Source organism: Myodes glareolus, chromosome 2 (assembly GCF_982192425.1).
Source record: "Myodes glareolus chromosome 2, mMyoGla1.1, whole genome shotgun sequence".
Lineage (NCBI taxonomy): Eukaryota > Metazoa > Chordata > Mammalia > Rodentia > Cricetidae > Myodes > Myodes glareolus.
In genome coordinates this window covers 23,637,265-23,653,910 of record NC_142027.1, presented here as the reverse complement: position 1 = coordinate 23,653,910, position 16,646 = coordinate 23,637,265, and the positions used below count along the sequence as shown (strand labels likewise).

Genomic DNA, 16,646 nt, shown 5'->3' with positions numbered 1-16,646 from the left:
GAACTTGTAAAGTCCTTATGAAAGTATCTGTTATACAGTATTATTGGCTATTTTTAAGGAAAATTTTGATTTTTATAAATTATAATTTTAATTTTAATAAGACTGATTTGCTTGCATACATTTACACTTAGTGGAAGAAAAGCATTGTGGGGAGGAAGATGATGTTCTTTGGTTCAAGTATCAGGTCATCTGTGAAGGGCCGGTGGCCTTAAAGCAACAGGCTGTAGAGCAAAGAAGGTGACGTTTTGTGTTTCAGTGATGTACTGAACTTTGTGTGACCCATTGTTACAGTGATAAATTATTAAGCTGCATTATCCTTTTAGTGTTTAATATTTTAAACCACTTTTTCTGCAAATACATGAAACATTTATAATGCACTCCAGAAGAAATAAAACCTGTAGTACAGCCAACTTTTAGACTGCAATCTTTGGGCTGAGTCAGGCTTAAGAACAACTACCTCTTAAAAGAGAATCAAGGCAATTTAACAACCTCATACTGCTAGAGAAATACACAAGCTTCTTCAAGTTATGAGAGTCTTTACAGGGCAGTTTGGACTGCCGCCTCTCTATATCACCTTAGTATCATCAGTTCGCCCTTCTCATGTCTCAGTAAAAGGCATATATAATTTACATGCCTTTAGTTAGAATTACCTCCAACTGTGTATGTGTGCTGTGCTTACCTTTTGTTTCTTTCATTTTACTATTTCATAGAACTTCAATCTCTTGTTTTTCATAGTTTGAATAAGATCAAATCAGTTTTGTAACTTTATTTTAAAAGAAGAAATTATCCATGTTTATATACCAGAGCTACTTGTGAAGTCCTTAGGATACTCAGTTGTGCTGAGTGCATAATGAATGCATGCTAGAGGGATGTGTAATGAGCTCATGCTAGAGAAGTGTGTAATGAGTGCATGCTAGAGGAGTGTGTAATGAACATATGCTAGAAAAATATGTAATGAGCTCATTCTAGAGAACTGTGAAGTGAGTGCATGCTAGACGATTGTGTAATGAGCACATACATGTTAGAGGAGTGTGTAATGAGTACTTGCTAGAGAATGAGCTCATGACAGAGGGATGTGTAATTTTTGTGTCCAAGAGGAGTGTGTAATGAGCACATGCTAGAGAAGCTTATTTCTTGCGCTGAAAGGAGAGTTACCATTTCTATTCTTTGAAAGACCCTTATGCAGAAAAATATTGTGAAAATTTGCATAAGGTTTGATAAATAAATTAATATGCCATGTAATAACAGAAACAATGTGCTCAATGCCTTTAAAACCAGTGTTGCAATTATGGGTAATTGTCAATCACTGCTTCATGCTAAATTCATTTGAGATAATGAAAGATATTTTCTGTCTTAAAGGTGTAAATATAACATTTGCCATTTCTTTAATAGTGAATTTACATTGAACTTATGACATGTTTACTGTTACTCTGAACTTGAAGCCCAAAGTATTAAGATACAGACTACACCTGAGATTGGTTTAATCATATTACAGAGATGCCGTTTGCATGCACTGCTGAGAATATCTTTTTAAACAAATAAAGTTTCCCACAAATACTTCATGCATTATAATAAGAGGCAGGTCTCTCTTAAAATTCTAGATTTTATTTTAGATAGAGTTGGTTTGTCTAGAATTATATGCTCACTTTTTTGAACTATTGTTTATAAGTTTAGTATACAGGCTAATTGTTATCTGAAAGATAATGATTGCTTTCATCTCCCACATACAGATATTATTTGAGTTTAGAATATTACAAGCCCCACCAGGTTTTTATGAAACAAATGAAAGTGTGTGTCTCCACAAAAATTTTTACACCGTTGTATCCAGCAACAGAAGCAGAGACTGTTAGATAAATATGTTGTATTTAATCTACGATATAATGCTACACAGCAGCAAATTGTATCAAATTACAAGTGTGCACAAACATGTAGATGAAGCACTTTAAAAGTATACTGATTGCTCAAAGCCAGTCTAAAGAAAATACCTAGAGGATGACTCCATTCACATAAATGTCCAGAAAATGCAACGTGACTGTTGTTAGCTGAGATGACTAGAGAGTTACCACATTTAGGGGTGTGGTGAATAAATCTGTTTGTTATCTTGATGATAATAATGCATACAAGAAGATTGGGAAATTGTTTATTTTTAAATTATGTATATATTGTACATTAATTATGCCACACCAAGCCTGTTTACAAAAGTAGTGTTTGAATAGTTTTTATGTGTTCCATTTTTTTCATAATTTAGTCAAGTGAAATAGTTGCTCTGTTTTATTATATAATACTATACTTTTTGATAGTCAGATTCTAGATTCAGGTGTTGACTGAGACAGATATTTCACAATATTTTGCTTTCCAAATAATCATGGAAGAATTTCTCTTGGTTAAAAAAAACAATATTGTGCCAGGTATTCATGGTGCACACCTTTAATCCCAGCACTTGGGAGGCAGAGGCAGGTGGATCTCTGTGAGTTTTAAAAAAATTTCATTCCTATGTTTGATAAGAACTGTCCTCGTTTGTCATGGACTGAGAGATAATGAAAAAGTGGATATCAAGAAGCAGGGTATTTGGGGAAATTGTTGTATAGATTAAAATTAATAATATTTATACTGTTAAAGCTTACCTATATAGGACAGTTGTAGAAAAAGTAAAAGATGGGATAGATTAATTTTTTATGTATATGTTTTGTCTTTAATCTTATTACTGTTTATGGAATATATATTTAAATAAGTGTTGCTTGGAGTTCTCTATGGCTTACAAATTTCATTTTAGAATTAGTTGATGTGAGAATGCTTCAATGGTGTGTGTCTTAAATGATAAGGCTTTGACTTCTTTCCTGTTTCTTAGAGCTCCCTTTTAGTGCATTGAGAGAACAAGGATTTTTATTTCGACTGTTATTCTGAACATCAATTATATAACATTATATGTATTGATACTTCTATAGTAGTGTCAATCATGAAAAATAAAAACCTTCCCATATTTAAATGATATCTTTAAGGTTTATGTTAAAATTAATGTTACAAAGACTATATGGGAACTGATTTTTTCTTTTGCTGCCCTAAAGCATTTCACTAAGTTACATACATTTCATGATTTTTAAATGTTTTTTTGATTTAAATAAGTGACTAAAATTCTTTTTTGCCCCCAGAAGGTTTAGTGTAATCAACCAGTAAGAACTGAATACTTGCTTTGGGTAGCAAAGAAGAGATGGACTATGGAAATGTTTGAGAAATGTGTAATCCTAGAGAGAATAAAATTAAGATTTCATGTTAGGGCTTGGTCTGATTAGTGATTATGCTAACATTATACATATTAAGCATTTAAATTGACGAATTACAGTAATTACAATAAATTCATACTAAATATTATAATTTAAAAAATGATTAACTGAAATAATTTTATTAATAAGGTATCAGGTAGTATGTACAAATTGGTGTTAGTATTTATTAGGTCACTAAGTAAGGATTAGACCAAGGCCTAACGTTAGTTAAATCATTAGAGTCCTTGTATGAGAAGTTGATGGTCTGTAGACAAAGGCACCCAATCCAGTAGATAGAATTTGGAGACGCCGTTGACTTGGAGGGGTCTCAAGTTCTTGGAGATGCGGAGGGTCCTTGGTTTAAATAGGCGTTTGGAGTACAGCACTCAGATGGTGCCTGGATTGCTCTGAGCTCCCACTGAACTGTGTTGGTTCTTCTGCTTGCTCTTGTCAGCAGCAGCTGCACCCTGATGAATGGGAAGATTATAATGAGGAGACTTAAACGAGGTGGCTATTCTTGGCTGGGTAGTGACATAATTTGCTATGAACATGTGTTATTTATGCAGAAATGGTGCGGCTAGCCTAAGGTCCTCGGTTGTGGCTCTTAACTCCTTTGACTTTTGTAGCTAGCACTCTTTCAATGTGTCGGAGTGCCAGATTTGTCCTAATAGATGTCAGTTACTTTCTAGTTCCTGTTGAAGTATCTGTTGACTAGTAAAAAGTTTCCTGATTTTACTGGGAATGCTGATTTTATTTTTATTTTTTTTCTTCTGTCTGTAGGAACATCGGAATTTGCCTTTTATGCGGGAACTGAGGTATCTCTTTGCACTTCTGGTTGGTACCAAGAGGAAATATGTTGACCCATCTAGAGCAGTTGAGATTCTGAAGGATGCCTTCAAATCCAATGACTCACAGCAGGTAGCCTCCTGTCCCTTTTAACTGATTATTTCCATATAATCTTCTAGATCTTTGTGACAGTTTTCCAAGTGTGTCTGCTAATTTAGGATGACATCATTATTTTATGTTTTGGAAAACATTTAAACAGAGCAAAAAGTGACCCATTTGGAAGTATAAAGGTAAATGAAACTGTAAGTTATAGAATAATGGGCATTGCCAAGGAAAAACAATGAACAAAATTAAGAATATTCATAAGTTTAAAAGATTTTATGTGTATGGGAGTTTGTCTTGCATATATATGTCTGTACTATGTGAGTACCTGGTGTGCCCGGAAGCTAAAGGAGGGCATTGGATCCCCTGGAACTGGAGGCTCAGATGGTTGTGAGCCGCCATGTGAGTGCTGGGAGTTGAATTTGGATCCTCTGGAAGAGTAGCTAGTTCTCTTAACTACTGCGTCATCTCTCCTAGTCCTGTAAGTAACAATTTTAATGAACTTGTGATAACCCGATGCAATATACTATATGTGATTGTCATGTCCCTACCTTTGCAAATAGGTGTCAGTTTTCCTGAATTACCTGTAAGGGGTTTTGAAAAACATTACTTCTGTCATTTTTCTTGCTTTTAGTTATTTTATCATAGTTCATTTTAGTTAACATTTGCCAAAACAGTATTCCAGATGATTTCTTACATAGAACAAGCAGTGTCTATAACCCAGCATTGCTACTGGAGAAGTCAGACAGATTCAGAGCACACACAGGGGGACATGTTGTTGTAAAATGTAATCAGTGTTGGAGATTCAGCAGCTTCAAAGGGGTGTCGATGATACAGGGAACATCACGGAGTCACTGCCTGTTGGACAGGGACCTCTGTGTTACATGGATTCATATAATAAAAATTTAGAGCAGGATTCAGAAGAAAAAAATATTTTTCTGTCTTCTGGATTTTTCTTAAAGTTTAAGGTGTTTACAAAATATACGCAAGCACAAAGTACTTACAGTAGCATTTGCTGTCGTGTTTTTCTTTTTAAATGTTTTCCCAAAGCAGCCCAGCACTTTCCATATGTTACATCTACTCTGCTTTCTCACTTATTCTTTTTTTGTTGCAGCCATGCTAACACAAGCTAAAAGAAATAAGATTCCCCACGTGACCAGCTCTAGAAGTCTGCTTCTGATTCCAAATATATCATATTCATTTATTAACTTACTGCTATAGCCACAGTGCATACGTGACTGTCTTCTTTAGTTGCTCTTTGTAGAAAATTATTTTTGCACAAGCTCTCTTTCATTCTTTGACATGTTTTCTTCTCTGCTTTCCACATTTATTTTTCCCCCTTCTTTCTACAGAAGCCTGTTGATCTTTTGGTATCTTTCCTCTGAAAGTTGGGGCAGGTGTGGGACTCTTCCCTAAGAGTAAATGTCCTAATGGACAGGGCTTGCTACCATGCTGTTCTGTGCTTCTGAATGCTAGAGTGTGAATAACTTTCCTTTGTATGGACTGGCTAGGTTGGCTTTTTATTTTTTTATTTATTTTTATTTTTATTTATTTATTTTTTTATCATTGTTGCTTCTTTTTCTCTAAATGTCTTTAAAGGTTACATTAGTTACGATTTTCTGACATTCATTTTAGTGAGTTAATGAAATGTGTATCCAAGTCACATGAGTATTGTGATTAAGGTTTTTTTGTTTGTTTGGTTTGTTTTTGTTTGTTTGTTTTGAGACTGGAGTTTTCTTTGTGGCTTTAGAGCCTGCCCTGAAACTTGTTCTGTAGACTAGGTTGGCCGCCAACTCAAACTCAGAGAGAGCTGCCTACCCCTGCCTCCCAAGTACTATATTTTATGGTATACGCCTCCACATCCCAGCTTGGTATTTTGTACTTGTGTTTCTTTCATATTCTCCCAGAATATGTCATGTTTGGAAATGTGAAACAATTTTCTGGGCGATTCTTTGTTGTATGGCAGTCCTGTCAGTTTTGGTCATTCTTATAGTTTAAGCGTGCATTGTTAAGGACCTCCCTTGTTCATTCTACTGAACTTGGCCAAAACTTAGTTGTGTAATTGTAAATTTTAGATTGATTACATAGAAAGACATGGAATAGTTCTCTCAAAGACTTGTGATAAGTAGGAAATATTGATGGTTCTTTTTAGCTACAGTCTTCAAGATGAATAAAATTGTTTAAAATGTTTGCAAATTAATTATCTGGCTGAGGAACAATAGAAAATTAATATTTGTGGAGGCCAAGGGTTTAGAATGAAGATGTGGGTGGAGCCACATGCTCTCTAATAGGAGTATCCTTCCTGCCTCCATCATTTTCTGGTATTGTTTGGCCCTGGGCCTGGAAGACTAGTTTTGATTTCTGCCTGTCTTCATTGGTGCTAATTGCCTTCTGTTGTTCTGTGTTCCACTGGCCATTAGTGGAGTTAGGGCACTCTTTAATCTAATTTGAATTCACCATAAGATTATTAGCAATTTTCACAAAGACCCATCTTCAGTTAAAATTGCTTTTTGAGGTTTTGTGTAAATTTTTTTTGCTGCTATCTTGCTCAATGTGATGCAAGTATATACAGTAGAGACTTTTGTGCTGAGAACAGTCCTGTTTAACTTTGTGGTACTAGAGCTGCTTGCTCTTCCTAGACCTTAGCATCAACATTTTATAGGTGAATTCATTGAGCTAAGCACTACTTGGGGAAAAAATGCAACTACTTTATTCTTGCTTTAGTTATGGTAAATTACCTATTTGCTTCATCTATCTAGTCTTGATGCCATGGACTGGTCTCTCTCTTTTAAACCTATTCTTCTATCTTGCAAGCAACATTATGTAAGTGGTAGTAGTAATTATGTGGGCCACTACTTACCTTATTATTTTTTGTTAGGTGATCAACAAACCAAACAAAGGGATGACAAAAGGTTTTATTTAGCTATTTCTGAATGTAAAATTCATTTGTGATTTAAGGATTGTAGACTAAATAATTGGACTTAATATCTGTAAAAGTTAGTAAATATCTTGATAAAAGTGGGTATGAATTAAAAATTGTATATGAGTTAAACATTTGTCAAAAACACTCGTCTTTTTTTTAGGAGAAAAGGTGATGACAATTTTGTATAAAACAGAGAGTCTGTTGGTATAAGGAAGTCTTTCATTTCATGGATTCATTGCAAAGTATACAGGAAGGATATAACTAATATTTGTTATATTTTATGTGTGTATGTTTCCTAAAATAAAACCTTGTCATTTTAATAGTTTTAAAAATATCGGGGTTTTTTTTGTCCTGGTTAAATTATGAAAATTTATTGCATTTATGGGACACATTCTCATGATACTTTTGTGAATAGTGTCTGGCTATGTTTTATTTTGCAGCATATAGCATGTTTATTAGTAGGATCAAATATCAACCAACTGACCCTTTTTCTCTCCACAGCAAGATGTGAGTGAGTTTACACACAAGTTGTTAGATTGGTTAGAAGACGCCTTTCAAATGAAAGCTGAAGAGGAAACGTAAGTCACTGTGATATTTAATGATGGGGCTTTAAAGTCAATAAATGAGAATCATTTTTGTTCTCTGGGTGCAGTGCAACATGCAAATAAGAGAAACTTTTGAGAGTCCTAGTGTTATCTGTGTTATTAAAAGGCTGTTTGGAATTTAAGGTAGCACATTTCCGGTAGCTGTCAGTTTCTCCTCTCAGATCTGGTGTGAGATTCCTAAGGTTACTTACTAATCTTACAGCCCTGTGTTCTTCCTGGGTTCAACTTTTCATGAGGAAGAAGAGGGTTAGCTGGGCATGAATTTCAAAAAACCTTATTTCATCTTAAGTCCTTTCCTGAGGACAGGATGAGCTCTTCCCCCTCCATATTCACGCTGCTCATTCTGTCAATTCGGTGTGAGCACAAATCCTTGACAGTTTCGCAGTTATTTGTGGGGACAGTGGCAGATCAACCCTGGCTGTTGTTTCTCAGGTGCCATTCACCTACGGTTTAAAAGGAGGCTCTCTCATTGGGGTGGAGTTTGCTCAGTCTCCTGAGGCCACTCTTTATATCAACCATTTGTCCCTTTATGGGTGCTTTGCCTGCATGTTTATCTGTGTGCCCCATTATGTGCCTGGTGCCTGAGGAGGCAAAGGAAGGGATCAGATCACCTGGAACCTGAGCTAGTGGTGGTCCTCAGTAACCACGTGAGTGTTAGAAACCAAAGCCAGGTTCTCTGTGAGAGCAGCAAGCACTGTTGACTGCCAAGCCACTTTTCCAACTGCACCTTCATGCATTTTGTTGAAGCCCAGCCGTTTAGATTGCTGCTAAAGGCTCTGTTGTGAAATCTGCAGCGTGCGCTGAACAATATGTAGAACACAGGCAAGAAATCCTAGGCTCAAAATTATTACCTCCTTCCTTCTTCCAGTTTTCCTAAGTATCTTCTGTCTCCTTTTTCTTTTTTTTTTTTTAAAATACATTCAGCCTTATCATTATTAAAGGCCACTATAACATGGTTTGCCATTAATTTAAAAAGGCTGCAATATCATTATTCACCAGAAATGTACCTAAACAGTAAACCCTCCAATTTGCTGTCAAAATCCAAGGGAATTTTTTTCCAAATGACATTTAATTGATCTTTTAAGGTAAAATTCAGAGGAGTTATACCCAGAAATCAGACTATTTTGCCTTGTGTACACAAGTCAATTAATTAAAAAAAATCTGTCCCAGCTTTTTAGTTTTTGTGGGCTCCATAGTAAGATGTACCTGTTCAGAGCTCGCTGGGGTCCTCATCTGCAGGCTGTGTTCTTTCACTTAAATATCTCCAGTTCTCTCAGCACCTCAGATATTGAGCTGAGCATGCCTGAATTTTAGATTTCAGAGGAATAGTAAGACATACCACACACACGCACACACACAGAGCTAGCACCAGCACGGAACCTTGTCATTTTTACCCTGCAATATTAATCTCGTAATTTTGTGCAATTCTGACTTGTGTTGTTGCCAGAATAATGGCAGAAGTTTAGAAACATAAGCTGAGAAAGCCCTATTGGCTTTAGTTCTGCAGAATGACAGCCATTACTAGTGAGTTGCTTATAGACCACTGTCTGTGAACGTAAACCAAGCTGAGAGAATCTTACTAAGGCCTTACTTTACAGTACAGTGCCAAAGTTTAATGAGAGAAGTGTCCTTTGGCCATAAGTTGTGATTAGCTGAGTAGTGTGCTAAGAAATAGAGAGATTGGAGTTTGGAACCCTAAATGGGACAGCTATACTGCCTCCTTCAAGGTTCAGGGGGTTCATGAGAGAAGGGGGAAACCAAATGGAAATTCCAGAGATAGGGAGCTCTCCAGTAAAAAGGCGTTTTCTGTATCTGGCAGCGCCTTTGCTCTCAGGAGCTCAGTGTTCTGGTTGTCTGTGCACAAGTGGACTCAACCGCACTGCATCGTGGATCTGGTGTGGAAATTGACTCCCTACCCCATACTGAGGAGTGTTTGCCTCCTAACACTTGTTAGGGAGAGGGCAAGTTGCTCATTCTCTAATAAACAACTCTTATTCTCTGACAAGGCACTGTAATTATCCCCAGTGGGTCACACACAAAAAGATGCCATGAAGGTAGGGCAGGGCTTACTAGCAAGAAGCACTTCAGTGGGAGAGGAAAATGGATGAGAAGAATGAGAAAGAAAGGCAAAATTCATTACATAAACATTAAATTCCCAAATTTGAATATTCAAATAAAGAATATTCAATATTATTATGTATAATAATAATAAAACATGTAACTGATTAAATCAAAAAAAGCCAAAATAAAAAAAATGAATTTAGCACCAAGTGTGTACTATTTGAAGGAACAAAATTCAAGATTTGCAAATTATCTCCATCATAGAAAGACATTTGAGAGCTGATTTCTTTTTGGCTTGTTTGGAAGTTTATGCCATTGGCTACTTGTTAACTCAGAGGGTGCATTTTCCTTCTGAGATCATTTATTGCCCGTCAGCCCTCCTTTCTGATGGAGAATGTTCTAGCAATGTATTTTCTGCTATAGTTGCTACAAAGGCCTCTAAACCCTGCCTCCAAGGCTGCTTTCTGTCTTCATCTTAGCTTCATTTAGTTACTTGCCCAAAACTTCCTAATCAAACTTTAGCACTGAATCTGCTCTTGATGCTTCTGAGACCCAAAGCCTAGCATTCAGTGAAGATACCTTTGCAGTACCATTCTGAGATTACTTTTGGTGTGCGTCCCCAGTCCTGATTATATTTCTTAATGCTATATCTTTTCCCTTAATGACTTATTTATGTGGATGAATGTTTTGGCTGAATGTATGTGTACCATGTACGCACCTAGTGCCTGTGGATGCCAAAAGATATTGTTGAAACTCTGGGACTGGAACTACATATCATTGTTAGCTGCCATAGGGATGCTGGGAAACAAACCTGGGTCTTCTGTAGGAGAAAAAGCTATCCTAACCACTGAGCCATCTCTGCAACCTCTTGATGCTTTTCTTTTGGGGTGTCATATATCTTTGAGTTCAGTTACATGCATGCATACTTTGTGTGTGTGTGTGTCAAATCCCTTCTTTTAGAAAGTGATGATGGTTAGTTTTAAATGTCTACCTGAAACAACTTAGACTTAGGAGAGCACTTCAACTGAGGAGTTATCTAGATCACATTGGTCTCTGAGCATATCTGTGGGCGGTTGTCCTGTTAACTGAGATGTGAAGACCTACCCTGAATGTGGGCAGCATCATACCATGGACCAAGCCCTAAATTGTGTACAGTGATGAAAGCTAGCTGATGTAAGCAGGCAGCATGAGTGCGTTAGTTTTCCTGTGGTCCTGACTGTGGTTGTAGTGTAACCAGCTATGTCAAGCTCCTGCTTGGTGAATGTCCTGAGATTACGGGACGTTACATGGAATTATAAGCCAAATAAGCCTTTCCTCCCAAAGCTTCTTTTTGGCTGGGGTGTTTTATAGCAGCAGCAGAAATGGAAATCAAACAGAAGGCTTGAGTTAGATTGTAGCGTTTTGTTTGCATCTCCTTTATACAGAGCTAGGACTGCTTGAAGTACCAAATACACGCTTCCTGGTCAGTTACTCTGTGCATTTTACACTTGCTGTTGTTCTGACTCCTCCAGTGACATCTTGATTGTTTCCTCACAATGAAGATTAGTGATACCTGAATGAGGATATCCAAATTGTCCGTCCCCTCTACTTTCTTCCCACTCACGGGTTTGAACAGGTGTGCTCCGCCAACACTCTGATCCAGTAAGACCCAAATGTGGGTGCCTCCATGGCTCTGTTCCCTGAGAGTTTCTTTTTGAGAAAACTCCATGTTTCTTGCCCTTTCTTTGTTAGCCTTCTAATGCCCAGAAGAGAGTTGAGCAGTCATTTTACCTCCCTGCCTTAACCATTGTTCTTGGAGGTTCTCTCAGTGCTTTGAAGTGTTACCCTTGAATTCCTACTTTCTCCTCTCAGGTAAACATCATAAAGGATATCCTACAGTACACTGCTCAATCCCCTTTTACCCATCATCTTCCACCTTCCACTCTCCATTTATAGCTCTTTAGTTTTTTTCCTAAAATTTTCAGAAAAAAAGTCTCTTTTATTCCTTTTTTTTTAAGTCTAAATCTTAAATTTTCTTGGAACTAACCTCATTTACTTCTCAGTAGTTCTTAGTTCTCTCTAGTTGTGAGTTCAGCTGATTTGAGTCACTTTGCTGTCCCCATCTTAAGGCAAATCCTCTGCTGTGCCTTCATAGTCGAAGTAGACGTATATGGAGGAAGGGATCCTGTTTCCCTAATGATAGGGAATCAGCCATGCCCTCAAAGTTCTCCATCCATCATTTTTGTGCCAGAGGCCCTGTGCACTTAGAGCAGCACCGTTATTCTTTACCTCCTGAGACCGCTGCCTTCTTTCTTTTCTGGCCTCACTCTCACTCCTATGGTTACTCTTAATGTTTTCTTCAGGGAAGTTTCATTTGTTTTTGACATTGGTAATAGACTCAACTTCTTCTATTTCCATGCAAGTGAGTGTTGTGTCTCTTATAGTAGGACTTTTCATTGCTTCTTAACTTCTTTTCCGTTCTTCTTTCCCTGTATCTATTGATGTAAGCACAGTGCATTTCTAGGGTTCATGATCTGTGATTCAGAGTGAAAAGTGTCTGGGAAAATGCAAAGCAGACCAGAGTAGACAGTTCTGAGATGTCCATGCCTGATACCTTCAGGAAAGATTGGTGTCCTTCAGTGCAGAGGTGCCAGAATTCTCACAGGTGTGACATGATGGGGCCTGTTTGTTGGGGTTTTTTCTATCCTCCCACCAGGTCCCCACAATTGTTTAGTCCCAGAGAAAAATCACACAGAAATCTCTATAAGTTATAATGCTGATTGGCCCATTAGGTCAGGCTTCTTACTGGCTAACTCTCATATCTTGATTAACCTATTTTTTTTTCTGATCTATGTTAGCCATGTGGCTCAGTACCTTTTTCAGTGGGGCAGCTCACATCCTGCTGCTTCGGTGATCTGGGCAGGAGTGGGAGGAATCAGCTTCCTCCTCCCCGGAATTCTCCTACCCTCCTTGCATCATTTCTACTTCCTGTCTGGTTTTCCCACCTACACCTCCTGCCTGGCCAATCAGCGTTTATTTAAAACATGACTGACAGAATACAGACAATTCTCCCACACCACACAGGTGCTTTGAAAATTAGTAATTACAGTTCAGAATTAGCATAGCCAGTTGCAACTAGTTGCTTCTGTGAAGTTATCCAATCAAAGGGCATCAGATAGGTCATTATTCTTTCTAAGAGTTAATTTGTGTGATTGGAAAGGATCAAGGCCTAGAGAGCATTTGTTTTCTTGATGGAAATGCTGATTCCTATTAGTAATTACAGCCAAAGTTTCAGAATGGTCACTTTTTGGATGTTTTCTCCATGTCAAGTGAGTTTCTAGAACCTTTTGTTGTCACAGTTTAGAAAATTCTTTGTTAGGAATATTCCCAAAGATTAAGTCTTTGTGTTGTGTAAACACCTCGATTTTTATAGTCATATATAATTTAACTGCTGGGGCTATATAATTGTATTGGTGACAGCAACCTCCAAACTAGCGACTTAATTATATCCTCACATGTCCCCACTGTGTGTAAGTAAGGGACCCTGTTCTCTTCTTACCCAGAGCTGCAGGTGAGCAGGAACCTCCACTAGCTATAAACTTGCAGTAACCACACAGGGTCAACCTGGCAGTGAAACTGAACAGTAACTCTCAAGGTGTCTCCCCAGGAAGGCTACATTGTATTGTACAGGTGCTTGCATTGTACAGGTGAAAGCAAGTTCTATAACCTGGGAACAACTCACAGCCTTAAGGTGGCTACTATCAAACCAAGTAATGTGAAGTCAGGACCTCTGTGCAGTGCTGATACATGAAATATATATAATAGTATAGCAGCCACAGAGCATAGTTTGGTAGTTCTTCAAAAGATTGAAAATGCATCTTGATTTGTGGGCATGTGTACCAGTGCTTTGAAAACAGTCTGAAGCAGTATTTGTATACCCTATTCATCAAAACTGTATACCCAGTGGCAAAGTGTCCATTGATAATGAGTGAATGAAACAATTGCATATTATTCAGTTTCTAACAAATGAGAATTCTGATACTTTATAAAACATGGATGAAACTTGAAGACACATTAATTGAAATTAAATTAATTATGGAAAAGACTTAGGTCATTTATGTATGAGACATCAAGTTGTCAAATGCAAAGAAACTGAAGGACTTGCAAGATGGGATTGCTGTAAGGCCTGGTGAGCTTTTTACATGGCTCTAAGGATCTGTGATCACCTGTGAATAACACTAAGCAAGGACTGATGTTTGTCTCTCACTTTAAAAATAAATCTGCATAAGACGAATTTATAAATTTAAACACAAAAATAATAAAACTTCCTTTATACAGTTGTGAGCACAGCAAAGTTTCATACAGACCAGGTTAAATAGTGTCTTTTGGAGGTGTATAATATAAATTCTAAAGAAGACAAAGTAGGGGCTGGAGAGATGACTCAGCAGTTAAGAGCACTGATACTCTTCCATAGGACCAGGGTTTGAGTTCCAACACCTACATGGCGGCTCACAACTGTCTGTGACTCCAGTTCCACATGATCCAACACCCTCACAGAGACATATATGAAGGCAAAAACAGCAATGCGTATAAAATAAATACATTTAAAAAAGTAAAAACTGCTGATTTTCCTTGTTTCCTTCAAACAAAATGGCAAAATCTCATAGGCCACACTTCAGAACCAGGGTGTATGGTCTCCTCACTGGTGGCACTTGTAGCTACGTTTCCTATGTACTTTTTTGTGTAAATGTGGGAAATGACTTTTTTTTTTCAGAAATGTTTTTGGATTAAGCATTCCTTTCTCTTCCCAATAAGGCCAGTATTATATGGACTTAAAAGTATGAGATGGGCATGTGCAGTGATAACAGGAAGAACAATCACCTCACGAGCGTAGCTGCCTTCCCTTCTGAGATGGTCCCAAGCAGTATACTCATTCAGCCCTCATATCCATCCTGCCAGCTCAATTACTGTAATTATCCTTAGCTGACAGGTAAAGAAATTGAAGAATAAATTTAAGTACTTTGCCCAAGGTGACACAATAAATAACAGAGCTGTGTGCGTGATAGCCTTGTGAATATTACCATCTCGTCATATAGTGTTCTTTTTAATGGTCCTTTTTATGTTTTTCAATTATTTATAGATCTGAAAGTTATAAGCATATTTCTATCTTTTAAACATGCTTTAGGGATGAAGAGAAGCCAAAGAACCCTATGGTAGAGTTGTTCTACGGAAGATTCCTAGCCGTGGGAGTGCTTGAAGGTATAGTTGCTTACTTTTATTACCTCAAGATGCTGCTCTCCGTTGGCTCTTTTGACTGTTTGTTGGTAGTCTTTATTTGTAACTTCTTCTACTCTCCTACCCCCTTCTTACTAATCTTTTGCTCAGACCTAACTACAGTGTATGTTCACCCTGCACTTCCTTCATCATAATACCTCTTTCAATGAAAGGCCTTTGAGATGCTGAGAACTTCAGAATGTGAATTAGAGAGAACTGATATATATGATCCTAAAAAGCTATCACTTTTTACCATGTGTCTTTCTGGATTTGACTCTAAGAGATGCTCAAACCACAATAGGGACTAACTCAGAGAACAGTGCAAGTGTACAGACTTCCGTTCTGAGCCCCTCGAGGAAAAGAGAGGGAGATGGCAAAGAGCCGCAGGAACTGAACCAGGTGTGCACAGATATCCCATAATTAGAAAAGCTCACAAATCTGAAAATGCTTATGGCCTCATGCAGTTCAGGTGTGGAACTTGCAAGCTGTGCTGAAGTTGAATGACCACCTTGGTTTGATGGTCACTTAGTGAAGTTTGAATTTAGCAGGTTGGCACAGTGTTTTTCAGAGTGATTGTAACATCCTTACTCATTTTCAAGAAATGAAAGTATTTTGCTTTTGAATATTGGCTAAGAGTAATTCTACTCATTGTAGGCTGCATATTTTTTAAAACTTAGGCCTCTTAAATTTCTGTTTGATTTTTAAAAAAGGAAAGATTTCAGGCTCATTAAATATATGTTTTTCAAATATTTGATTCTCAAGCTATAAAATTCTGAGAAAAATCCCGAAATGTCACGGGATTTTTCATATTGTTCAAAGCAGAATGTCTATGAAATTGTCTTTCTGCAATGGCCTGAATAAGGCAGGCATAAACTGCATATTAGTCATTTAAAGGTTACAATGAGGTAACTGCATTTTTCCTCAAATGCTAAACAATTATTTAGCACACAAAATCAGATTGTTTAATTTGCCCTTTTGATTTATCTGAAGTAGCACTGTGTAAATCAGGAAGTAGGTCTAAGCAGGCTGGGACTGGGTACTGCCGTACCCTTCAGAGCATATCTCTGGGTATGATCCTTCATCATGGCTGTTAGTTCATCTTGACACTTAGTATTAGGAAGTTGCTTCATAGATATTGTGCTAATTGATGTGGCTTAAATACGTTTCTATCTGTACTGTGTGTGTTACAATGAAAATCATTTAGGTCACTGACCTACCATGTTTCATTTCTCATGCTCACCCTGTTTCATACCTGTGGTTCTTTGCAGACAATTTTCTGTTACTTTATTAATGTATTTTTCCTGTAAAGCATCCTCAGCATTTGGAGAACTTCTATTCCAATGACCTGCCTTTGCTCCTGTCAGGGCTGTCTTCTTCACACTCCCTTTTCCTCCTAGTGTTCAAGATCACTCTTAATCTTCCATCCCCTCTGACACCAACTCCCGGACTCTCCATGGACTGCGTGGAGAGTCTCCATGACTCTAACTCTTCACCTAGCTCTCCATGGACTAAATGCTGGCATAAAGGGAGGACTTGAGAAGTGAGCATCATGTCCCTGCCTTGTCCCTCACCTGGACAATGACACTGGCCTTCCTCCATTTTCCTGTGGACTATTGTCATTTCCGTACTCATTTCAAGCCTAAAATTTTATTTATT

At 37.6% G+C, this 16,646-nt stretch overlaps 1 protein-coding gene across 5 annotated transcripts in view; it reads left to right on the top strand.

The window, feature by feature from the left end:
- The window catches only part of Usp25 (ubiquitin specific peptidase 25), a 105,314-nt gene that overhangs the window by 45,515 nt on the left and 43,153 nt on the right, over window positions 1-16,646 (top strand). For all 5 annotated transcript variants that reach the window (XM_085685705.2, XM_085685707.2, XM_085685711.2 and 2 more), the window contains 3 exons: window positions 4,041-4,178; window positions 7,573-7,649; window positions 14,902-14,975. In XM_085685705.2, the coding sequence (XP_085541831.2) occupies window positions 4,041-4,178; window positions 7,573-7,649; window positions 14,902-14,975 (289 nt within the window). The remainder of the gene's footprint in view (window positions 1-4,040; window positions 4,179-7,572; window positions 7,650-14,901; window positions 14,976-16,646) is intronic.